General features: G+C 38.7%; 2 protein-coding genes across 3 annotated transcripts; one reads left to right on the plus strand and one right to left on the minus strand.

The window, feature by feature from the left end:
* Positions 1-1,709: 1,709 nt before the first annotated feature.
* Positions 1,710-9,320, minus strand: cab39l1 (calcium binding protein 39, like 1). Of its 2 annotated transcripts, XR_010929577.1 has the most exons (10): positions 8,875-9,320; positions 8,191-8,338; positions 7,924-8,088; positions 7,623-7,741; positions 6,764-6,932; positions 6,616-6,675; positions 6,467-6,532; positions 6,198-6,341; positions 5,718-5,978; positions 1,710-5,622 (listed from the first exon to the last, which is right to left on the minus strand). XR_010929577.1 is itself a non-coding variant. In XM_067598672.1 (9 exons), the coding sequence occupies exons 2-9, from the start codon at positions 8,305-8,307 to the stop codon at positions 5,787-5,789; spliced, it is 1,032 nt and encodes a 343-aa protein (XP_067454773.1). In that variant the 5' UTR covers positions 8,308-8,338; positions 8,875-9,319; the 3' UTR covers positions 1,710-5,786. The 2 variants fall into 2 exon arrangements, 1 of the variants encoding a protein (XP_067454773.1); XM_067598672.1 differs by having other exon boundaries at positions 1,710-5,978; positions 8,875-9,319.
* Positions 9,321-13,553: 4,233 nt separating this feature from the next.
* On the plus strand, positions 13,554-22,692 carry phf6 (PHD finger protein 6). The gene is made up of 11 exons (XM_067598673.1): positions 13,554-13,634; positions 17,242-17,403; positions 17,943-18,044; positions 19,342-19,475; positions 19,584-19,630; positions 20,368-20,528; positions 20,635-20,778; positions 20,934-21,038; positions 21,146-21,279; positions 21,538-21,667; positions 21,790-22,692. Exons 1-10 carry the CDS (start codon positions 13,566-13,568, stop codon positions 21,665-21,667), a joined length of 1,188 nt encoding a protein of 395 aa, XP_067454774.1. The 5' UTR covers positions 13,554-13,565; the 3' UTR covers positions 21,790-22,692.
* Positions 22,693-25,418: the final 2,726 nt, after the last annotated feature.

Below are 25,418 nucleotides of genomic sequence, written 5' to 3' on the forward strand. Positions count from 1 at the left end.
CAGAAAACTCCAGTATTGCTATACGTAACTTACCTCGCAGATGTTGCGTCCTCTGCAGCCCTCTTTGCCACCCTTTTGCACAAACAAAAAGTTTTGTCATGCATGAAATTGTGAGAGCATCTTTTTTGTTGTTTTTCTCTTTGTGGGGGTGGGGAGAGGAGCGCAGCTAGGCGACGCAGTCTTTGCGGATGTCGTCCTCAAATCCTCACACAAACACGCTACACGCCGCCGCTTTTTTTTTTTTTTTCCTTTTTTTTTTGGCGCAACATTTGTAAACCTCTCTTCTGTAGCAGCGGCCTTGCAAAGTTTCCCTGCAAACTCGGAATTTGCAGAGAAAATTGCGAGTAGTTTTCATAACCCATCTCGCTCCTCCATTCAGCACCGTGCTGGTCAAAGAAACCCAGGAGGCTTGTGACCTGTAACCCCTGTAAACCCTGCCCCCACATAGCCTTCTGCTCTGTCTGCAGGAGCACGTCCCCTCCACAATCCCGCCTCATGTGCACACAAATATCACACAGTAACTTTGTGTTTTTGCAACAGTGTATTTAACTGTGATCCTAACCAACAACGCTGAGAGGTGCAGAGCCATGTCAAAGCATGGTTGGCACTCCCTGCACTGTGGGAACCGGCTGCAGCGTTGCCTCACTTGCCTTCTTCCCTGATTGAACTTTAACCTACTTTCCCATACTGCGTTTACTCTGCTTCTGTAGGCTGGGATTGGGTTCATGGGAAGAAAAATTGCATCTGCCCATTTTGGCTGAATACATTTCACCCTATGTTTGATCTCATAAAGCCTGCCGCTGATAGAGGAAGAGGGTTAATTATGGTCTGTAACATTTTTGAGCGTTTTAATGCAGAAATCTAGGGTTACTTCAAAGATAGAGGGTCGTTTTGCTTTTAACATCAATTAAATCATGGTCTCATGAAGTCGACGATGATGTTTCTTTGGTTGATTTAAGTTTGCGCAAATTATAATTGACCTCCACACAGACAATAGCCTGCCAGCCTATTGAACAGGCCTCATGTTGGATACCTCCTGGTAGGCTGGAATGTGTCCCAGTGTTTTGAACGGCTCCACACTCAGAGCTGCAACCAGGAGGAGGAGGAGGAGGAGGGGGGGAGGAGGAAGAAGAGAGGGAGGAGGGGTTATTTGTGCCAATATTAATATGCAGCTCTGGATAAATAAGTTGAAGCAGATGCAAATGGACACTGACTTTCCCAGAGGGAGATAAAGGTGCATTTTAATAGAAGAAGGTTATCTAAGTATCTTCTTGACACTACAGATCACATATTTGAATCAAATAAGTTGCTTATAATAAGAAATAAGTAGGCAATATTGACAATTTGTTACCATACTACCAAAGGTGATGCTGTGTGAGACATTTATTTGACTCAATATCCCAACATTTTACAAAACAGCTAGAAGCCATACATGGCTTCTATTCATGGTTAATGAATAAGCATAGATACCACTACATATTCAATTCAAAATGTCTTCAAACAGAAGTGATCTGCACATACAATAAGTGTATGTACTGAAGCATTACTTTAAGCCTGCATGATCTAGATTACAGTTTTCAAAATAAGTTATGTTTAAAGGTTAGTATAAATAAATTTTAGAATTAAGGATACTGAACATTATCCCCATAATCTCTTCTGGTGGTTGTTTCCAATTCTCTAAAATCATTTTCTTAACACCACACAAAAAATAAATTGCCATAAAGTTTTATTTTCATGAATGCTTTCACACTTTTTGTCCTTTATAAAGTTATGTACACATAATTTGCTCCCATGGTAAATAAAGAAAATATCCAGAGTGTGGAAAAAGATAGGGGGGGGAAAGAAGGCGAGAGAGTAAAAAAAAAAAAAGAAAAAAAGAAAGTAAAACACAACAAATATTTAAAACAGAAAACTCTAAATCAGGAAATATATAGCCTTGATTTTAAGGAATTTGAGTTGATGTCTACATAATATTGCCAGTGATTTATATAGTCATAATTAGAGGTAGGGTTACAGAAACATGAAATGCTTTGTTTGTACAACTAATACAAGGTGCCAATTGTCGCCAACAGCTCCCTCTGGTGGTACAGCTGTGTACAGCAGATCCTTCCCAAAGTGCATGTCATGACTGGACTCATGTTTGGATGAATAGTCACACATTCAATCTGGTGATATTGCAGGGTATTTCTTTCAAAAGAATATTATTACAGGGAAAGGCCTGTTTCACGCTAAAGTTCCAGTGAAATGAAGAATACATTTTCCCAGTTTTAATCTTGTGTCCCTGGGTTAATTGTTCATTTATCTCGTTATATGATAAATATATATTTAAAAAAAATCAGTATCAGAGTATTTTTACATTACAAAAGTTCATCCAATCAAATGTGACTTTGGGCGAGTAACCAGTCACATAAAACCGCACTTCACCGTTTGCGGGTCGTAGTAGCTAACAGAGCAATGTGGAGAAAGATAGAAGAGATGTGTTTGGATATCAGTATGCAAAAACTTTGTTTTCATTTCCAAAACAATGTGGCTGCTGAGGTCTAATTCATTCATCTCTCCCTCATCCTCCTCCTGATCTAACAGGTGAGGGAGGTGTGTGTGGAGCAAACAGTCCTCTGTAACTCCATATCTCGCTTAACTCTGTAAGCCCCACCCACTTTTTAGCGGTCCAATCAAATGCCAAGGATTTGTCTTAAATCCCTCTTGTAATTGTACACCACTCAAATATTCTATTTCACTGGGAAATACATCACAGTACAGAAACTTAAGACGATCTAACTTCCATTTCACTGGGACTTTAAATTTGTTTGAAACATTGAAACATTAATAATGACTGATGTGTATGTGTGTTAAAGGTGCAGTGTGTAAGATTTTGTGGCATCTAGTGGTGAGGTTGCAGATTGCAACAAACTGACAAACTGAATACCCCCCTCCCCCCCTCCCCCTTCCAAGTGTGAGGGGGATCCTACGGTGGTCGCGAAACTCGTGAAAAATAGGTAAGTCCCTCTCTAGATCCAGTGTTTGGTTTGTCCGTTCTGGGCTACTGTAGAAACATGGCTTTGCAACATGGCGGCCTCCGTGGAAGAGGACCCGCTCCCTCTGTAGATATAAAGGGCTCATTCTAAAGTAACGAAAACACAATGATTCTTATTTTCAGGTGATTATACACTAATTAAAACATACTTATGAATATTATTCTGTTCCACTAGATGCCACTAAATTCTACACACTGGTCCTTTAAGCCCAATGCATTAATATCATTTAAGAGAAAATTGTGTTTCACATTTAATATCACAAATGATTTGGAAAAAAAATGGAACACAAGTCCAGATATTTTAAGAAACTCAAACACACCTTCAGACAAACCTTTCATAAACTGGTGACATGACTTCAGTCTATTTGTGCATATTGTATCAGCTGATTTCCCCAAATTATTTTATAGATCCTAAAAGGCCTGATACTGAACTCAGGACTGTTTGGAACAGTGTACCAAATAGCTATAAGTAATTTGTTTAAAAAGCCAGTTAACTACAACTAAAACACTATCCCGAGTGTCGTCTACTGATCTCTATTAAAACTTTATTTACACTCACAGATCACATTTGGAGCGTAATGCAGTTGACGGACCTACACTACACTGGATGTGGATCTGAAGAAATTAACTTGCAATGCATTTGGGATTTGAAATGTACATTTTCCCCCTTTTCATATTGACTTTGGTTATAAAAAAAAACAAAAACAAATTTAGAGGTCTGGAAATTTACATGATCATTACGATCTATTAAATGTCTTTAAATAAGGCAACATTCATTACGAGGTACCACGCTGCAATTCATTATGAATTAACGTTTGTGTGGAACCACCCAATGAAATATTTAAGTTTAAAAATCTAGTTTTCCATTGTGAAAACCAGTTTGCAGTCCCTGTTCAAGTTTGAACATATACATCAAGTTTAGGCATGCATACAAACCACTGTGGTGTATTTAAAATGTCAAATAAAATATCTTGTCAAGGAAAAAAAAAGAAAAAAAAAGAACACAGCATTTGCAAACTCAAATCCCATGAGGTATATACTAGAAGACTGTGTGCACAGAAAACACATCTTGAAATCCCTAATGTGCCATTTTACTTACAATGGCAGAAATAAGGCAATTATTCAACAGAATCCTTTAGAAGTAATCTATATCAGTGAAGCATGTGAGGAATTCAATAAATTCAGTGCTCGTCATCCAAAACTTTCTTGTTTTAACAGTGCGTGTTGGTATTTTGACAGTTTTGGTGACATCTGATGGGAGGTGCTTTCTGATCCATCACAGGCACGTTACAGTGATTCAAATATAATATTACAATCATATCAGAAAACAAAGTCACACAGAAATATGACTTTTCTAATCATGCGTATTTGTTGAAGCATCTGCCAGTGTCTTTTCTTTTTGTTAGAAGCTTAACTATATGGATGAGAGACATTGTTTATACAAGATTAGACAGATATAGTTAACTGCAGTCTGTCCCAAATCAAATGAAGCAGATGTTGAATATGTGTCAAATGAAAGGGAAATCAGTAAATGTATTCAAGCAAAAGGCAATCCCTAATGAAATTCAGTATAAGTTTCCTCAACATGTCAAATAACAAAACTCCGATATGAATATAATAGATGTCAGTATAACATACTTGTGATGCATCTTCATGGGCAACCCCAGGAGTAAACTGCAATGTTATTTCTTCTGTTGAGCAGTGCTTATGCTTTAAAAAGGAGAAACATTAAATAGTTCATCAACCCATGAATTAATTGTTTAAGTCATTGTTTTAAATGAATCAGCGCCATCTGTGCTCAATATGTGAGGGTGAAATGGAGTGCTCTCAGTGAGATCAATTGGTGTATCCTAGCTGTCCATGTTAGCAGTGAATGGATGGCAGGTACCCTGCAGCATTATCTGATGCCCCGTTTCTATTTCAGTCATGTAAGCCTCGCTGAGCCTAAAAATCACAGCACAATAAATTGATTCCTCTATGGTTTTGATTTTCTCTTCCTGTGCCAGCTAATGCATTGGCGAGTACAGCACTGCAGGATCATTTCTGACCTCTGTAACCTCACACACGCAACCCAAGGCCTACTAACTACACATTAATCACCAAAAACTACTACGTGCTGACCTGGCCAATGTGATTCATGTGTCACTGTGCCGAAGCCATATTTCTAAAGATCATTCAAATCCCTGTACAACAGACCAGCGTACAATAAGGCAATAAACCAAACCTATGCAATTAGTTAGACTAAGCAATGGTCAGAGAAAGGAGTTACTGTTTACCATGAAGACACATTAGAAAAATAATATATTTTCTTCTCCCCAGTTTTTCAATCTCTAAAATATAGACAAGTTTCTGAAAAAAAAACAAAACCCTTTCAGGAACACCTCAGAGCTTGTGTTGACTGTGAATGGGGTGAAGTTTCTGTCATTCTAAGGTCTCTGCCAGCAACAATATGGAAGGGTAACAGTTTAAGGTCCAACATTACAAGAACAGACTAAATGCATTTCATGATCACTAAAGAAGCACTATGGTTTATATAACAGTTCTTGGCCCACTCAGGTTTCTGGATGGAAATCACCTCCAGATCCACACTAAAAACAGAAAGTGAAGGAAGTAATCTTTACTTTTTTCCTATATTTTGTAGTTAATATTAAATCTTAATGAAGCATGACTTTTAGACTCTCACTTTAGCCCTCTGAAGCTCCAGCTACCACCTCTACATCTACCACCTGACGGAGCAGTCGACCCTGACGCCTTAAGCTTCCTCCGGTGCCGTGGGCCTCTTCAGGTCCCGGATCTGCTTAATCAGATAGTTCTTCTCGTCACAGAACTGCTCATCCTCAGATCTGTCTGTCTGGAAGTGGCTCAGGAACTCCACTAGCTTGGTCTGGTTCTTCAGCAGTATGTCCAGCACGGGCTGAGTCTTGTTGGGGTTTGCGACAAATACCTGTGACAGCAGAGACACATCATAGAACGGACAATTCAAAGGTTATAAAACAAAAAAATACAAATAATGATTTGATTTTTTTCGGCTTGTTCATCCAAAGGCCAGTGTTTAAATTTAAATATCACTTTCACTATTTTACTATTATTTTCCTGTGTTAGAGAGAGTAACACTTTCATAGATATTGTGTAGATTTAAAATTGAATGTCCTCGAGTACACACCTTGAAGACGTGGAACGCCTCAAACTGGATGTTTCGGCTGTTGTCTCTTAGCAAGTTCATCATCAGCTTCAAGTTCTCTGCCCGACTGATGTACTTTGTCATGACAGTGAAGTTGTGTCTATCCAGGAGAAGTTCCCCAAGGAGCTGAAAAATAATATATAATTAACTCAAGCATATCAGCTACATTTAAATCTGTAGCTCAAATAAAACTTAAACAGTGACTTTGTAGTTTCAAGTGTGTAGATTTGGCAGAGCGCTGGAGCTAGTACCTTCAAAGACTGTCGTTTGGTGACGTAGTTGTCAGAATGCAGGAGCTTCTCGTATTCTGTAAACACCTGATAAAACATTTTAAAAGTAGGTTAGATAAAGCATGAACATGCTTTCTGTTAAATAGCATGAATGACAACTGAAAGCTCACCCTGTCATAGTTGTTCTCCAGGAAGTCTGCGCACATAATCTTGTGTCTTGTGAGGAGATCCTGACAGGGAACAGAAGAGACCAGGATGTCAGATTAAAATTGCTAGTACTGTGACGCTGGAAACACAAAGAAAATTGAAAGAATGTACCTTGAATGAGGCAAAAGCATCTGAGGCAATGTCAAAGGTTGAGAGCTCCACGTAACGGAAAAAGCAGTACAACTCTTCAGAGAAGAGCACCGTTCGTGCCAAAGGCTCGTGACGCAGGCACTCTCTCAGCATCATTCCACAGTTCAGAGCCACTTCTGCACTCTCATATCTGTACAGGTTAATACATGTCAGGTCTGGGTCAAGCCATTAGCATTATCAGGAGTCACCATACGTCAATTAAAAAAAAAAAACTTACATAACACAAATTAAAACAGCAAATAATGATGTATTCATTGAAGGAAATCCACCTTGAAAACTTTTAATGCCGTCAAACAGGCCATCTTTCACAATCAAACTAATAAATCTCTTTTATAGCTGTGACATTTAGTCACAACGTTCAAAAGTCATAGCAGGAGAAATCAATCAGGTGGAAAAGATAGCGTTTGATCAACTGACAGCAGCCTCAGTTGACCATAATGCAGTGCAGCAGTTAGACATGTTGCTATTTGAGTAAGCAGGATGACTCAGTTTCTGAGAGCTGTAAAACCAGCACTCTGCTATCACTCTCTTCATCTACAGTACATGTGTCGGTAACCCACAGATGAATGCAACAAGTTCATGCTCGTTCTCTGGGAGTTGTTCAAACACATTCTGGGTAATGTAGAAAATCACAAGGCATGTTGGGGGAAAGTGATTATACCAAAAAAATTACAGAATAACTCTACGTAATGTCAGGTGAATTCCAACAATTTACGAGTATCATAAGAGTGGACTGCCTTTAAAACATGTAAATGGGAAAAAGCACTCATATCTTACATATCAAATAATGAGTTCCTGAAGCCTGAAACTATTGACTTACCCTTTTAGAAGCATGAAGAGGATCTCAGGGTGAGTAGAAATGTATTCTACCGTGGGTGTTCTGGTGCCAATCTGACGTCTCACAATATTGCTGAACAAATGAACCACATCCTTCTTCCCCTGTGCAAAAAAAAAAAAAAAAATCTGACTGAGTGCTGATGATATGCAATGACATTTTGGCTTTGGGCAAAGATGTTCATATCAGGCATACACATGCCCACTGACTAATTCATTGTCTGCACAAAGTAATCAATACTTCTGACAGACACACAGTCATTGCAGAAGAAGAACATTTTCCCCACCTCGAAATCAATCCTCTGCAAATTTGCAATGAGAGCAATGAGGAGGTTGGTGTTGTACAGCTCTTGTGCGAGCTGAGCCACTGCCTCGGTCTGAGGCTCCTTGTCACCTGTTCCACAAAGCACCTCCTTCAGGGAAGCCAGATTTTTAGACACCTCCTCTGCAACCTTGGCAGAAAAAACAGACGATAAGCAGGACCATCAGATCATGTTTAGAGAAAGAGGCAGCTTTTAAAATAAAAGACGAGCAGAGGAAACACCAGCACTGACCTTTTCACACTTCTTGCTGTCTCCAGCGTCCAGCTTCTCCATATAAGCCACATGCTCCTTCAAACTCCTCACTATTTCAGCTGGACTCTTCTGAGACTTCCCAAAAGGAAAAGGCATGGCTGAAAAGAGGGTAAACCAAGCCCAATCTCTGAAGAAATAAAAACACCGTTTCATTATAATGTGCCATTGAATGCACTTCAACTTCCTGTACCTTTGTGCATCAGGAAATGGCTGAAACACTCACACCTGAAGAAAACAAGGCTGCAGCTAGTTCACATATACTGTCGACACTCAAAAGTGAACTATTAAGTAACAGTGTTGAACACAATAACAACACACAGCTAGCTGACGTTGCTAACGTTAACCTACACTAGTTAGTTTTTAAAAAATAATGAGGGAACATTAAATGCTAAAATAACACTTAGACGCTAAGTTTGCATTGGGTTTATAGTTTCCCCTCGTTAATATTAGCCCAGTGAAATAAAACGTGAACTTTGTACTGAAACAAGGTTAGAAGACGTTGAAAATGTCAAAGCTACAGCAAAGTTCAGCTAGCTTGTGACCTAGTTAGCTGTAAGTTAGCAAGAAACAAGCAACACTAGCGTCGGTACGTCGGCAGCGAGCACCGCAGAAAACACACACAACACACTGCTGAAATATTCAGCTCAAGCTGTCAAGACTCACCGACTGAACCGAGTTTGTAAGCTGAAGGAGGCTCGGTGGCTAAAGGTTAGCTGGCAGGCTAGCGAGTTGTTTCCACTTTGCTTCACCACTGTCAGGTTAACTTTGAAATGTCTGAAACGTTATCTGAGATCTGTAGCTGTCTAACTCGTACTAACTGTAGCTACAAACTGCTCAAACGGACGACCTTCATAGCTGTGATGTTTCATGTAAATCTCTCCACCCGTGACCGTCTGTCACCTAACTTGCTAGCTGCCTAGTTGTGAAGAGAGAGTTGCTGGGCTGGCCAGTCTGACAACTTCATTTCCCTGTTCTCTTCTGCTGAAGCTCTCGTCCTCTCTTCATCCCGGGGACACTGGGCGGGTATGTTTTGCTTTACAAAAAGACTGTCACTACTTTTAGCCAGTCAGCTTTAACCACAGTGACGACGTTGAAACGTCCTCCCCGCTGAAGGTGCGCATGTTTCACAGCTCGCATTTTTTCGTGTGGGTGGACACATTAAACACTACACGGGAAGCCCCTACAACCGGACCGCCCCGTGATGGTAATCAAGTGCACCTGAATTCTCGAGAAAAGACGAGGCGAAGACTTTTTGATTAGAAACAGACTGATTTGAGTCAGTTCTTTTCATCTTATGTAAATGAAACGTTGAGTATCACAAGCAGTTTGAATGAAGAGGCATTTTAAAGCACAGCAGAGTATCTATAACTATTAACATTAAAACATTAATAACATTATTATTATATCTATTAGAAGAATTTTTCCTTAAAGATCCCCTCCAGACATGTTGTAAGATGTATATAACATACTTTCCTTTGAATAATAATTTGTGTCTGAAATGGGTTTTCCACAAAAAAAGTTTGATTATCTTGTTAAAATCCTTAAAATGACATCTACTCCTTCTCCCTCATTAAAAATCCAGAATGAATGAATATGCAAATACTGTTCATTAAAAAAAATACTGGTTTCTTACAAGTTTCCACATCACACTTGTAAGTTGAATATTGGACCAGGATAGGTTTCCAAACCGTTTGTGATGTCACAAATCATGTTTGTAGACACACCCCTTTTTAACCGCATTTTCAGTGAGCACAGAGAAACTTTCACTTTCACCAGATGACTGTAAAAACAGCCTTCTGGTGTCAAACTCTGTACATACATCTTTCTGCACAGTAAAGCTCAAACATACAACTGAAGGAACAAGAAGAAAAACACATTTTCACAAGTCTTCAACATCAGTCCGACATATTTTGGTAGATGGATTAAAAAACATAACTCCTCACAGAAGTCACAAGAATATTCATAATGTACTAAACCTATAAGTCACGTTCTTTGGATAATTGTTGGATATATTTGATGTAAACACACAGTATTTAATAATATTTATCACCCATCACTTATGTGCAATACACTTATTTATCTATTTACTACTTATGTGCAATATTTGTATATTTCTCTCTCATTGTATTATATACTCTAAATGGAGGCCAAATTTGACATCTGCTGTGTTGCTGTGCATGTGACAATAAGACATCTTGAATCTATTTAACACACAGTTTAAGCATCTCAAGTTCCTATTCCCTAAAGAACCCCAACAAAAGCAACATCCTTGAGCTACGATGCTATCATACACTAATATTCACTCAATCATTTCTTTAAAATGTTTTTTTTTTTTTGGCAACTTCTTTAAAGCTGTAAAATCCTCCAAGTTTCAGATATGACAAAAAAGCAATTTCCTGGTTTCTAAACTCTAATCTTCATAGATAGATAACCCAATCGGAAATTGCTTTGCACCTGTGAATAATACAGCGCTAAATATTTTATAATTCTATTTGCCTAAAACACAAGGATCCTCCTCTCATGTTTTAAGCTTCCACCTTAAAAACATTTCACATTGTCTTAGCGAGGCTGTCTCTTGATTAATATCCTGTTTGTTTCCCTCAGTTTGAAACTCATCACAGTGGTATCACACAATCTTGGGCTGGTCCATTTATTTGCTCTTCTGATTCAAACTTTTGAGTCTCTACTTGTGCAAAATGCTGCATGAAACATGTTTAACATTCTTTGGTCCTTATGACTCCAATATGACGCCCATATTATTTCAGATCCCCACAACAGTTCATGACAGGCATTGTGGGTGGAAATCACCCTTGAGCATTCTCCAAACATACAGTAAATCAATACAGATGTTGAAAACATTAGTGAAAAACATCAGGTTTGTGCTCATTATAGAATGTAATGTATCTCAGTGTGTTCTTATTTATATAAATGGTTTCTAAATACCAGCCATACTTTTAAATAATATCCAGCTTTTTGGAGTTCATTTTACAAGTTTGACTGAAACTGTGTCACAAGTAAGCAACAGCAGTTCAGGTAGTTCCACTGCACAAAGGTGATGACAGTAAACAACACTCAGACTATATCTAAGATGCCCTGTTTGTCTAAAATCCTAGAATCACTAGACAACTCAAAACTATGCCTTTCTGGAGGATGATCATTTATTTTAGCAGTTTAGACCTAGTCATAGTGTAATAACTGCTGCCTCATGCTGTTGGGGATGACATTGTAGATTTGATTAGTATTGAGTCCATGGCTTTTGATACCATTGATCACAACATTTTGGTAAATACACTTTGCACTGGTTTTGAATATTCTGCTTACAGCTGATTTAAATAATATCTTGTTCAGACTGTTGTCACTAATGGTTTTAAATCAGTCCCCTAATTGTCAATAAAGGTGTTGAAAGCACCCTTAGACCCTTTGTTATTTGCTCTTCACATTAATAAAGACTTATTCGTCAACTCAGAGCTGCAGTGCGTTCTGACACCTGTCAAGCTGACAACTAGATTAACTTGTTGTGATTAACCTCAGTCCCTATTGATCTCAACACTCTGCATTGTGCATTTTCAAGCAGTAGACTATACATAGAGGCTTCATTATACACCCCACTGAGACAACTTTTTTTCTTTTAGGAATATGAACCATATGACCACATAACAAACTAAAATCATAAGGGCCACTCCAAGTCAGGATCCCAAGATTAGGTAATAATACAGGGCCTGCAATAGTCAATATTGTACCTCAGCGGGGCAATTTTGAAACACTTATAACAAATGTGTAACATTTGTAAAAAGTTATCCAATTATGAAATACTAATTTGCCACACAGTGAACAAGATGGGACCCATGTCTCTGCTCCCTTTGCATATGAATTTTATCTTGTTAGGATTTTATGACAACATTAAGCGATTCCACATAAAATACACTGCAGCTTCTGTGACTAATAGACCTCAAATTACCTGCAACAATCCTCATTGTAATTAGAAATGACAGAACTAGTGTTTGTCAAATCTGCATTCATGCAACATAACACTTCCCTAAAGTCATATTTGCTTTTTGGCTGAACCGGCTCCACGGTGCGTTTGGAAGTAAGCTTTTTATTTCTCTGATGTTTTCACATCACAAACGATGGACAACAGCATTAAAACACAAGATAAAACATGCAACTTATGTAACGGTTACATCAGTTTTAGTGTCGGGCAGCTGCTCTGCAGTTGCGCTTGATTTGACTATAACTGCAGTAATTGGGCGGAGATAAACCTCCTGAATTTGCACCCAAAATGCTGTCAAAACTTTCATTTACAATTTCCAGTGCAGCCTCCATGATCATCAACCGGGAAAGAGGCAGAGAAAAAGGCGCATAGAGGCATGAGAGTGTAGAGTTAAATCCCAAATAACATCACTCTGACAGAACACTCAATTCCGAGTGAGAAACGAGAGACATCTGCAGAGTGAAAAAGATGAAAGAGCAGGGGGAGTTAACAGATAATTAGAATAGTTTATAATTGGAATTAAAATCAGTTCTCTTTCAAATCAAACGTCCCAAGATATGAATTGAAAGTATTGTTCTGGCAACTGCATTTATAACTTTTTTTATTTTTACTCAAACGTAGCTTAACCATGTCATGTGATATGCTCCTTCAGTACACTTTAACAACAAATATTACTGGGACCATGACAGAAAATTGCAGATGAACATTTAATATCCAGGAATTTACATTATAGATGCTACCACTGACTGTTCCTGTAACAAATTGGCCACAATTTCACACATTGACCATACACGGTCAGTCCAACCATATACTAGGTTTTTGCTTAGTCTTGTTTGGGGCAATATTAAGGGGCAATATAAGACATTCAACCCCACTAGATGTCAGAAAACGATTTGCTATGTAAAGATATTGTGGAGTAATGGCATCCTGAGCAGAGAATGAAGTCACACTCCCTCTGTGTGTGCTGAAACTATTGACTGTATATAAATATGGATGTCATGACAGCTCCATAAAAGTGAAGCCAAAACATCTCGATTGCCCCCTGGTGGCTGGCTGCAGTACAGGTCATAAATCCCACTCCTTCCATGTTAGCGTATGGGACATGAGCCAAACTAAAAAATCAAAAATCAATCATGGTTTCTGTCATTTCAGGTTGTTCTTATCACATTGATGTTTGTCCTCAGTGCTCATTTTTCTTGTTTATTTTTAATTAGTTATTTGACGATATAAAAAGGGGGTGTGACATCATGATTGACAGCTTTGATAGCCACTCCTCCGTCAGACGGCAGGACGACTGAAGGGACATGTCCTGTGGGCCATCATCTGTGTGTGCCTGACTCTACTGCGCAGACTCTGGCTCCAAATGATGTTGCACAAGCAAGATGGCAGCTCTGAGAAGGAGATATTTTGGCTTCACTTTTGCATAGTGGTAGTAAGTGGAGATCCATCGTTCATATTTATATACAGTCAATGGTTGTGATCCGAACCTCTGTTCTTTGTTTCAATTGCTGGTCCGGCCGCGCGTGCATGTGAGTGCATGTGAGTCCCTCTGTGTCCTCCAGCATCTGTTTTAAAACATGGAGGCTGGGTCACAAAGTTTCTCATATTACAGCTAAACAGCACACTAAAATATGTTTCTGAAAACATTTGAGTAACTGAATCTTGATTCATATTTGATCAGCACTGTTTGATCTGAGTTTCGTGAGCTGTCAGTTCCGGGGCCGCTTTCTTTTTCTCTCAACTTTATTGAGTAAGCAACATGCGCATTTGTTTTGGTCTGAGATGCTGGTGTTCTAGTGTGACATCTAGTGGGGCTGAATGTTGTATGTTGCACCTTTAAAGTCTTTATCTTCACGTTTTTACATTACAGGCTCTACCGCTACAGTTGCGGATGTAAAACAGTGGATAAATTGTTTTGAGCGTCACACAACCTCCGTGAGATGATTCATTTCACTATCAGAACTTGATCCATTCAGTCTGATAATATTTGGAAAGTCTCGAAGAGCGGCACCATGAAACTATTGAAATTAGCAGAGAGCTAACAGGAAGTTAGCCCTGCCGGCGGAAGTCTCTAGTGCGCAGGCTCTGCCCATAGAGCCTGCGCACTAAGCATTCATCCGGCTAGAGCGGGAATGTCAAACCGACACCAGGTTATACTGTGAAAAACATACAGATTTACCTGGCGGTGATAGGCTTGATCAGCATTGTGTGAATTCGTTTGGCAAGGGCTTGAATGTAACAGACGTTCATTTATATGTAAAAGTTCCACACTGCAGGTTTAAGTAATGCCACATAAAATACACAGCAGTTTTGGTACCTAATAGAATAGAATTACCTGCAACAACTCGCACTATAAATAGAAATCTGACAAAAAAATGTGCTTGTCAAATCTGCATGCATGCAATAAGACCCTCCCTAAAGTCATATTTGCTTTTTTGGGATATAGATAGTTCAAAATTAGTCATTTCCGTGGGGTATTTTGGTCAAGTGTTATCAATTTCTACACCAATAGCCTCCTGCAGCTTTTCACCTTTAAAGCATCGCAAACACAAACTCGTCAACAGGACTTTCATTGTGAAAGCCACACCCGGAAGTGAAGCTGTCATGGCGGCTGCAGCTAACTTGATGCTAGTGTGAAAGAAGCACACGATAGCTTGTGAAGGACGGGGAGAAATACAGCCGCTGCCCGGAACACTTTTCCATCTTTTTAACATCTTGGCGCGATAAAACTATAGAAGCAGGTAAGATGTGAGCTGTGTAACAGCGGCTGGATGGTAGCTGCTGTGTTTTATGGCCTGTAGTCGTTTCAGGCCGTATCTGCTGGCGGACAAGCCGAGCTGCTCTCTTTTCGCAGGCAGACATCACGTATGGCGCTCTTGCCTTCGAAACGGTTTGCAAAGACCCGCGCCTGTCAGGATAATTTCCCACATTTAAAGGGAAATATTCGCAGTTTTTCGGGTTCCCGCAGAAACACAAAGTCCAAGTGTCATATTTTCCTACCAGCGACCTTTATTTCCCTGCTTGAAAAGGCCTTGGTTTGGATTTCGGGGCGTTGAGATGTTCTTAGTGAAAATTGTTTTCAGTAACAGCTAGTTTTAACTGGTGAAAGAGACACACACCCCCTTTAATTCAAAACTTTGTAAGAGAAATCTGGGGGACTTTTCACGTTTCACTTGCTCTAGCTACAAATCGGCCACAACATCGCCATGTAGTTCACAAATGTAACATGTGAGCCTTTCAGTGGAGACCAGAGGCTGAAATAAAGGATATTTGGTGTTATTTACATGGGCTGTATTGTGTGTTTGCACGCCGGCTCCGCCGCTGTAGCCGCCGCAGTGAAATCCTGGCCCTGCTATCATGGCAGTAATGGCTCTATCAAGGCGTCGCAGCACACTGCTATTGTGATTTTAAAAACACCCACTTTCGTCTGTGGACTGAGTGGATCTTTTTAATCCTCATATTTAATGTATCTATGGCGCCTTCAGCACATTATTACTACATCAAATAGACATATCTCTGCAAATGACAGCACAAAATTGGAGGTTGATCCACTTCTCTTTGTAATACAGTGATGATTTTGCAACCAATCTTGCATGATTTTAAAGCAAATGTTTAATACACATTTAAAAGTTTTAATTAAAATGCAGCTGATTATGATACAATAACTACACTATTATTTAAATCACCTCAGCTCCTGGTGATGTGTATGTCTTCAAGGCAAACTGCTCATCACAACATCACACACATCTAAAATTGCACATTTTCCACAGAATCGTAGGTTGTTGTTTTTTTTCTTTCTTTAAAGGGTGGATGCAAGTTGGGGCAGATGAGATGTGGTGGAGTATTGGAACAGACTGAGAATGCAAAATGAGAAACATGTTGCATCATTTTTCAGCAAAACTACTCATGTGGGGGTGTTTTAAGTAGTCCCTGTGTGTGAGGTAAACTGGGTTGCTCCTTGTTCATTAAGTTAGATCTAGTCAGACTGGTCCTGAGTCCTGCTGCTGTTTTCCCTTCATGTTCCTGTTTAATCACATTAGACCTGGGATGCTTGGTGAATGTCGTTATTGCGGGCCTGCATTATGCAGATATACCCTGGAATAGACACCTTCAACCAGGACACATAAACATTTCTGATAATCAAGATCTCACAAAATTCTGGCATTTGTTAGCAATCGTACTATACACTTACTCTCTTGATTTTAGTATTCATACTGCAAACAATCAGAAACTCTCCATAGCTCAGTTAGACTCAATTAGCCAGCATCAGAAGTAGGAAAAGTTTCAAGTTTTTGTTCTACAACTGAAGTGTGGGACCCATGTGTGATCCATCAGAGGCTTTGCTGAACAAGTCAGTTGCTTTAACAGTGTTTTCAGGACACACCACTCTTCTTTTGTGACTTTCGTTGCTCTATTTTGGAGTCACTCGAAGTGGTAGTTGAGTCAAAGTTTTGTTTCCAGCTGTTTCTGGGAATGAGTTTCTAGTGGCTCATTTCCCAGAATTTTATTCATTATTTCACAATACTCACTTTTATTTAGGTTAAATAAGAAAAAATTTCCACAACACAGTTTACTCTTTTACAACTGAGTATGTAGTGGATGTTTGACAACCAGACGATGAACAGTTATGCAGATTCTCACATTTATAATGTTTCTCCCTAATTATTGATGCATATATGATCTGAACATCTGTTATCTTACTGCTAACATATTGCGCTACCATTTTCGTCATCGCTTTTATCTACTTTGTCAAAAAAATTCTTAGCATTACCCATTTACTGTTTGCATTAATAAATCTTCTGGCATGCAGTTTGAATCAGATATGAACTGTGATTATGAGCAAAACGTATGCATCAACGTGTATCACTTCAGCTGTTTAAATGATATAGGCATTGTTAGTGGATTACTGTGGACTGGACAATAGTTTTTTATAACTGCTTAGATAATATCTAGTAAAGGATGTACCAGCACATGCAATTCAAAATTATCTTGTCATTCTTACTTTTCGTCATTTGTGTGTTGTTTCTTTTTTTCATTAGAGACTTGGGCACACAAAAAAGCCTTCGGCCATGTCAGGACAGAGGAAAGGAGCTGCAGCGCGGCTGCCTAAATGTGCCTTTTGCCGAACCAACCGGGACAAGGAGTGTGGACAACTGCTATTGTCCGACAGCCAGAAGGTGGCAGCCCACCACAAGTGCATGGTGAGGAGAGCAAAGTGGTTTTAAGCCTCATAGCCTGTGATCCTTTTAAAACACAGTCATGGTGAACAGCTCTGCCAAAGGAGGATATTATCTTTTTTATATTGTTTCATTTGTTCAGAAGGCCTAGAGGCTTTACAAAAAATATGTATTTCATTAAATGAAAGTGAGAGAAATTATGAAAATTCCATCTTTATGGTAGAATTAAGTCAGTTATTCTTGATACATGATCTTGAAAGTATACTAGAAAAATTGGCAAAGTGAAAATGGCAATTGTAGGATTGTCTGCTAGTCTATCACTGTCAGACATTAGTAAATACATTAAATCTGTTGATTTGAATTCAAAATATCTTAATTAGGTGGAAATGATGCACCAGAAGTGGTAATGGGAAATGAACATGCAGATTTTGTACACAGCAACTCGCAAGGAACTTTGGAGTGTTGTAGCATCATCATCACAGTTTATTGTACATTGGTGTATGTTAGAGAAGAGAAGACAGCACAACTCATTTCATATCTGTTTTCTTATTTCTTGCATGTAGCTTTTCTCCTCTGCCCTGGTCACATCTCACTCAGACAGTGAAAACATTGGAGGGTTTTCCATTGAGGATGTGAAAAAGGAGATCAAGAGGGGAAATAAATTGGTGAGTATCTGCTGCTGTCCTTCTCAGTGTAACATTAGTGACACAGTAATGGACAAGGAGCCATTTACTTCTGAGATATTTTATATGCAGATTATAAATAGTTTGAGCTTATTTAAATGTGCATAATCTTGGGAACAAATGGTTATTTTCTACAAGAATTTCACTATTGGCTGCAGGTTATACTTCACTTTGTTTCAGCTTTCAGTGCAGTTCATGAAATGGGACACTGTGGTGAACTCAAGAGAGGTTTTGCAATAATTGTAATTGCAACATTAGTAATAGCATTACACCAGATCTCTCTCATGTTTTATCTGGGAACATCAGCTTTTGTTGTTGGATATAAGATTTAGAGTTCAACAGGTCAGATTTAACAGCTAGTAGAATTTATTCATCATCCTGAATCGGAGGACGGGTGGTGTGCATTTAGGCGGGAAATGGGACTGTGTGAAGAAGACTGGCAGTGTGTACCTGTATGTGTGTGTGTGTGTGTCAGACACTGAATGTTAATGGGATGCGCTGTAGCTGTTTGTAAGATTGTGCTGTTTTATTTCTTGTGTGTGTGTGTGTGAATTTCAAAGGAGTCTGACACTGAAATGTGGTTTCATCTAATTTGCAGCACATTTCATTTAATTTGCATGTATATTGCTGTAAATGAATCAGTTTCACATGCTATTTGTATTCTTATTTATCATTGCGCTTCCAGCAGCTCATGCAGGTTAAATTATGATTTTATATGAAACTTTCATACCACGCTGTGAAAGATGATCTATATATTTTCAAGTTAAGTGTTAATTTACACACATAGCTGTAAGCATTGTGTTTACTTATGTACTGTAGACTTATACCAACATGTTTTTTACATTACTGTTTACACCTACATGTACAATTCATGTTTATATTGTGAAATCTGTATTACAGAGAAGGTATTTTAATCTAAATTAATCCATAAATGTTAGTAATGAAGGTTTGCATAATCTTAAAATAATTTATATTTTACTTTACAACTTTATTAATATTTAGCTGTCTCTACTGTTTCTCTGCTGTTTTCTGTGTATTCTCCACTGCTGAATTGCATTTGTTTCCTGCAACTATCAAATCGTCCCCACAGGGAGCACCGTTTCATGATATTTGCATATGGCCTTTGCGTGTGTCCGTCAGGCCCCGTGATCTTTGTGGAGAAATTTCACATTACTAATTGAATTAAAATCACATCACTGGTTGTCAGCTATTGTTCATCATAGAATGAACATCAAAGGTTGTGGGGACTACACGCACGCTCTCTTTTCTTCCCCGACAGATGTGTTCTTCATGTCACCGGCCGGGTGCTACCATCGGCTGTGATGTGAAGACGTGCCGGAGGACGTATCACTATTACTGTGCTGTAAAGGACAAAGCCCAGATCAAAGAGAATCCCTCACAAGGGATTTACCTGTAAGTCACTTCACCTTTGAACTCTTCTGCATGTCATTGTTCTCTAAATATTGTTTTCATTTAATGTAAATTAAATAAAAATATATTTCGTTTTGCTCCTAAATGTAGTGTTTACTGTCGCAAACACCGGGATGCTTCTCAGGATGGCATTCAAGGTAAAGTATGCTTTAACATCTGTTATACTACTAGGCTATGTAATTAGATTTACAGCTGGATATCTGTTTTTGCTTTCAGTCACAACACAAATACAAACACTTAGATTCCAGATACATTTGTACTGCACTCATCAATAATACGGTGATCATTGAGGTTTTATATTTCACATGACCCCGATTATCTGCTTTGTGCTTTACATTTAGTCTCATTTTGATCTGATTTTTACATCTTTGTTATTGTCAAAGTTGTCATCAAAAATGCATCCACACAGGCTCTTTGCTTTGAATACATATCTGGCAGAAAAAGAGAGAATGTCACAGATTCAGCTTTAACATTGTCAGACTCATTTCAGATTCTTTTAAAAAGGTAAAAATTGAGATATCGTCTTTTTTTTATCCCACACATTCTTCCCTCTTGTCAAAACTGGACACCTACATAACACACAATGCAACTCTACCGCCAATAGTTGGATCTGAGATTCAGACGTGTTACGCAGCTAATGTAGTCTATAACCTCACCTCAAACCTCACACCCTCTAATTTACATTTTCAAACTTCTCTTCGGCCTCCAACTGAAGCGATGACTGGTGGCTTCACACAGCTCCCTCTGGAGCCACAAAAGGCTTCATACAACATTTTAACATATGCAGTAGTTATTCCCCAACATCTGTAGACAGACTTGGATGTGTTAAAACAGTGGAGTTCTCCTTCAAGCGTGATTGTTGTTTTCTTACCAGATGAAGAGGAAGGTGTGGCCAACGATTCAGACTCATCGCCTCCACAAAGCAGGGGAAGAGGAAGGTTTGAGAAGGGGAGAGCGAAGGTTGGATCTCGTGGCCAATCAGAAGACACTCGCTCCACCTCCTCACAGGCTGCGGACGAGGAGAGTTCTTCCCATGTAAGGCAACACGCCTGTTCACAGAAGCAGTCTATGAAGTTCACTTGCTTGGTGTGTTCGCTGCATGTGTGCTAGGAGTTTCTGAGCTGTGTGCTATGTGTTCTAGCGGGACAGGTCACCTCTTCGGTCCAGCCCAGGAGATAGCGGCCAGCGCTGTGGCTTTTGCCACGCTGGTGAGGAAGAGAACGAAACAAGGGGCATGCTTCATAGTGATAACTCCAAAAAGGTGGCTGCACACTACAAGTGCATGGTAAGATGGTGTGTGTGTGTGTGTGTGTGTGTGTGTGTGTGTGTGTGTGTGTGTGTGTGTGTGTGTGTGCATCTTGTCCTGCAACATGTTGCAAAGCACTATAGTCCTTTAAATGACTTTTATTGCATCTTTCTGTTTTCTACGATTCATTGCAGCTTTTTTCATCGGGGACGGTCCAGCTGACCACTACATCACGAGCTGAATTCGGGAACTTTGACGTGAAAACAGTCATCCAGGAAATCAAGAGAGGGAAAAGAATGGTTGGAATATTTTTCTAGTTTCAGTTTTTTATTATTTATAAATTTTTGTTTTTAAATGTGTGATGAAATAAATTGTTGGATTTGTTTGTTTTGTTTTGTTTTTTCAGAAATGCACACTCTGCACTCAGTTGGGTGCTACCATTGGGTGTGAAATCAAAGCATGTGTGAAGACCTACCACTATCACTGCGGCGTGCAGGACAAAGCCAAGTACATTGAAAACATGGCACGTGGTATCTACAAGTGAGCTCCACTTCTACTGCTGATAAACTGATTTTTAGTTGAACATAAAATACTTTCACAGAGGAAGCATAATGAGACGATATTGTTTGACTATATTATAGTATAATGTATTTTTTGTATGGAGGTTCCAACCACAGATTGAGATTACCTCTGTAACTCAATACACTTTGATTGAACTGCATCAGACTTTTCAAGTAATCACTGATTTGCATTAGAGCTCTTCAGAATCACTAAATAATGCTGTTGTGTGTTTTTTAGACTATATTGTAAGAACCACAGTGGCAATGAGGAGAGGGATGAGGAAGACGAGGAACGAGAGAATCGCAGTAGAGAAAGGGCAGCAATCGACCACGGAGGAACACCGTCAACGCAAGTGAATGGCAACTAGGTACAATATTACCATTTATGCTTATTAAAGTAAAAAAATAATCATTAAAAATACATTAATTGTCCACTTTTACTGTCAAACATGAGGATTGGGTGTTTTCATCGGTGCCATTCTTCTTACAGGTTGGCCTGATGGATGTGACGTGGGGGAAAAACAGAGGAACTCAAAGATGGGGGAGAAATATTTTTTTATACTAAATCTTAGCCTACTCACAAAGTCGTGGTCTACAAGCACCCACGAGTCGTTCACATGTTTTGTTTTTCTTGGGTTTTTTTGGACACAATGTCCCAGATGTTTTTTTTTTTTTTTTCATGAAACCCTGTTTTTGAGTTGACTGAATGAGCTTTTCACAGACTGGTTGTACTCTGCAGCACTCTGGACCGCTGCACGATAGTGAAAAGCCACGGCTTATCTTTCCTAAGAGTCAGTTATGGGCTCAGTTTCAAATACGTGTACTATTGCCATGAATAAGAGCTGAATGGACTGATGTTTCGATTGTCACTCACTGCCCATGTCCCCACAGATTATACGACCTACACATGCTGAAAACAGATACAGTACCACTCAAAAACACACTCTCTCATTCAACGGGAAGGTGTGTCTAAACTTTCGACTGGTACTGTACATTCTTCCTCTTCCTTAGCTTTGAAGGACTCACTTTTAAGAGGGGTCTGTTTGTTACTAGTCTCTATAAAGTTGTGCAGTTTGATTACTTTGTTTCTGTAATCATGTCTTAAAAACTCTTCGTTAGCCTTTCTTTCTTGATATGTAATATTTTGCTACTGTATTATCATCATGAGTAATTTTGAATATCTGGATTTCAGACAGTCACGAGTACAAGTTTTGCCAGCATGCACTTGGATTTTCCCCACTGTTAAAGGTGGCATTGTTTTTATTTAGCTGCTAAAGGGCAAAGTAGAGCTCTTTAGAAGAGTTGGCTTGACTTTGTTTGATGTACTGTTACTTGTATCTCTACAAATGTATCCATGAATGATTGGAAATAGAAAATATTTTTATTTTACACATTTACTGAAAAAACGGAGTCTTTCATTGAAATATGTGTCTGTGGGGTAAAAGTACTCATATGGCTGGTAACAGGGTGTTGTGAAGCTGTCTGGTGTGGTTTGAAGAGTGAGGAATGTCACACCGGCTGTAGAGTTGTGAGTATGTGAGATTACCTTAGTTTTACATTCTCCATTCAGACTAAGTCCTCTCATCCTCCCATATGGAACATTCATTTGTCCTTTGTAGTATTTTGTATTAATCATTTTGTGCATTTAACTCATATAAATGCCCATTTTTTTTATGCACTGACTGCATATGACTTTTTAAAAAAACAAGTCGTCATCAGGACGGACAGGACAGGACAAACGTGTTTTTTGGTTGCAGCCACAATGTTTCCCTTCAAAACACTCCATATCCAGACAAAATGAAATTCCCTCAGACAAAAAAGTAAACAAAAGAATTCATATGTAAATTTGACAGTGTTTGCAGCTCAGCTTTCATCTGTTAAGCTGTTTCCCAATTCCATACAACATACTACATGTATATAGTATTTTATGTTGTACACAGTGTAGTACAACAGCTTTTGCAGTTTGTGTAAAAGAAATCAAAAGTCCTTTTATTGTTTTGTACTAATAGGAAATGAACATCAGTCAGAGTACAACTTTAAGAAGATACTGTAAATCAATCTAAACAGACTCCTCAGGCTGTTTGACCATCAGCAGCATTTTGTTTTTGCAGCAGTATCTCCCTAATTTCCTTTGTGCATTTTATTGTCAGACAGCAATGTACATTAATATCACACTAAAAATCCAGAATTTATTAGTATGCATACTGACTCTTTGAGTATACTTAATGTTGCCACTTCCATTGTGATCACTGTGATCACACTACAAACTCAAAAACCTGTAAAACCTGTTTATATATGTTTTGTACGGAATTGGGAGCAGCTTATGTCAGACAAGTCGAACAACTAATACTCTTGTGGATACTGGTGACAGTGGTGCTCTGATATGGACATTTTTCGGTTCACAGCTACAATTTTACATTTGAATAAAATGTAAGTGGTTAGTCACAAATTCAGTGTTAGTGGACAAACTCCCAAAAAAGTCAGTAAATGACATCATTATTTCCAGTTTAAAGAGATGTTTGTCCTGTTAGATTTTTGAAAAACATTGATATACCACAGTAAAGTCTTTTAGAATATGATTTCCCTCTAATGGTAATAATAGCTGTTAGTGAATAACATTATTATATGATGTTAGTAACTTATATAGGCAACCCAAACCCCACCTACCCTCAAAACATTCTGATCAGACACTAAAAGGAAAGTTTCATTTTTTTAAATCAAAAAATATATATTTTATCTTAACAACTGTTATATTATGGTTCCTGAAAACATCTGCTGAAATTCTGCTTTAAAGGCTTCACTATAAAGTCATAAATAAACTTCTGGTGGAGAAATACTGAATCAAGAGTAGAAGGCAACACACACACACCACTTGCTTAGTGTCTTCTGTGGCGCAGGGATCAATTCCCCCGAAGATTCAAGTCCAAAGAAAAAAAAAGTCATTTCCTGCGCACACTTATCACATCTGCGTTGATTTATTAAAAAGTGTCAACGTTTCGGTCACATGGACCTTTCTGAAGACATCTTGTCGTCAGAAAGTCCTGATGTGTGTGGAGGAATTGACTTTTTCTTTGGAGAAATACTGAATCTCTATTTATTTCCTTGGCTTAAAAGTTGTCAAATTTAAATATACTGAAACTTTAATCAGCCAATTAAACACACGTTGCATTCTTTTTTTTAATAACTGTGGAATGTAAACTCCTCCTGTGTTGCTAAAACTCCCTAATTCCCCAAAAATCCTCAACATGACTTCATTTTCAAAAGAAAAAAAACTGGAGTGTGTCTTTGTCTTGTAAAAAAAAACAAACATTGAAAGTGTTTGGTTTTTTTTTTCTAAAAAATCACACCTAGTGAACAAAGATACTCTTACGAGTCAAGGCCTATCACAATTGCAAACAAATGGGAAAAATAACAAAAACCCTTTAATACTACATTCTGACACCAACATGTTTTGGCTGAAAGCCTTTATCAGGTTGTTGAAATACAATACAACACCCTAAAACAGGACTTTTGCACCACATCTACCAAGTTTCCCTGTGAAGTGCTTTTAAAAAAAAAAAAAAACAAAAAGTATCTCTCCTCTAATGGACTGCAGGATGACTTCAATGACTTCAATGCCAACTTTTTGAGAGAATCAGGGTTATTGTGTAGTTTTTATTATGTCTGGCCCTGGGATATTTCTCACTGCCAACTCCTAGCATGTTTATATTAGGCAATTTTCAGTTCAACCTCAGTTCCTTCAGCTCTAGTTTCAGCCTGCCAACATAAAAACATCCACAGTGGCATCAGTGATAAACAACAAAAGAGGTGTTGCAGTTAATAAATCCACTGATCACATTTATCTTGTATAGACACCAGAGGTGACAATGCAATGGTTGCATCTTCCACATTGGAAACATCCTTTGTGTTGGCCTGTGAACCAAGTTTGTTTGTATTTTATTAATACCCTGATGAAGGCTTTCAGCTAAAATGTGTTGGTGTTTGCCATGCAATATTAGAGGCTTGTTATTATACTCATGCCTTGATTGTCCTAAGTGTAGCTACAGCCCTGCTCACTGCTCTTCACAAATGCTGTATTTTCTCAGCATAGCATTGAGAATTGTATAAACATACTGTCCC

This window comes from Thunnus thynnus, chromosome 9 (assembly GCF_963924715.1).
Source record: "Thunnus thynnus chromosome 9, fThuThy2.1, whole genome shotgun sequence".
Taxonomy (NCBI): domain Eukaryota; kingdom Metazoa; phylum Chordata; class Actinopteri; order Scombriformes; family Scombridae; genus Thunnus; species Thunnus thynnus.

Coding starts and splice junctions, on each gene's coding strand:
- cab39l1 (XM_067598672.1), bottom strand. CDS start 8,307: ATGCCTTTTCCTTTTGGGAAGTCTCAGAAGAGTCCAGCTGAAATAGTG. Junction 6,676..6,763: donor ATGCTTTTGCCTCATTCAAG/GTACATTCTTTC, acceptor GTTCCCTGTCAG/GATCTCCTCACAAGACACAA. Junction 6,533..6,615: donor TGGAGAACAACTATGACAGG/GTGAGCTTTCAG, acceptor ATGTTTTATCAG/GTGTTTACAGAATACGAGAA.
- phf6 (XM_067598673.1), top strand. CDS start 13,566: ATGATGTTGCACAAGCAAGATGGCAGCTCTGAGAAGGAGATATTTTGG. Junction 13,635..17,241: donor TTCACTTTTGCATAGTGGTA/GTAAGTGGAGAT, acceptor TTTTTTCATTAG/AGACTTGGGCACACAAAAAA. Junction 18,045..19,341: donor TCAAGAGGGGAAATAAATTG/GTGAGTATCTGC, acceptor CTTCCCCGACAG/ATGTGTTCTTCATGTCACCG.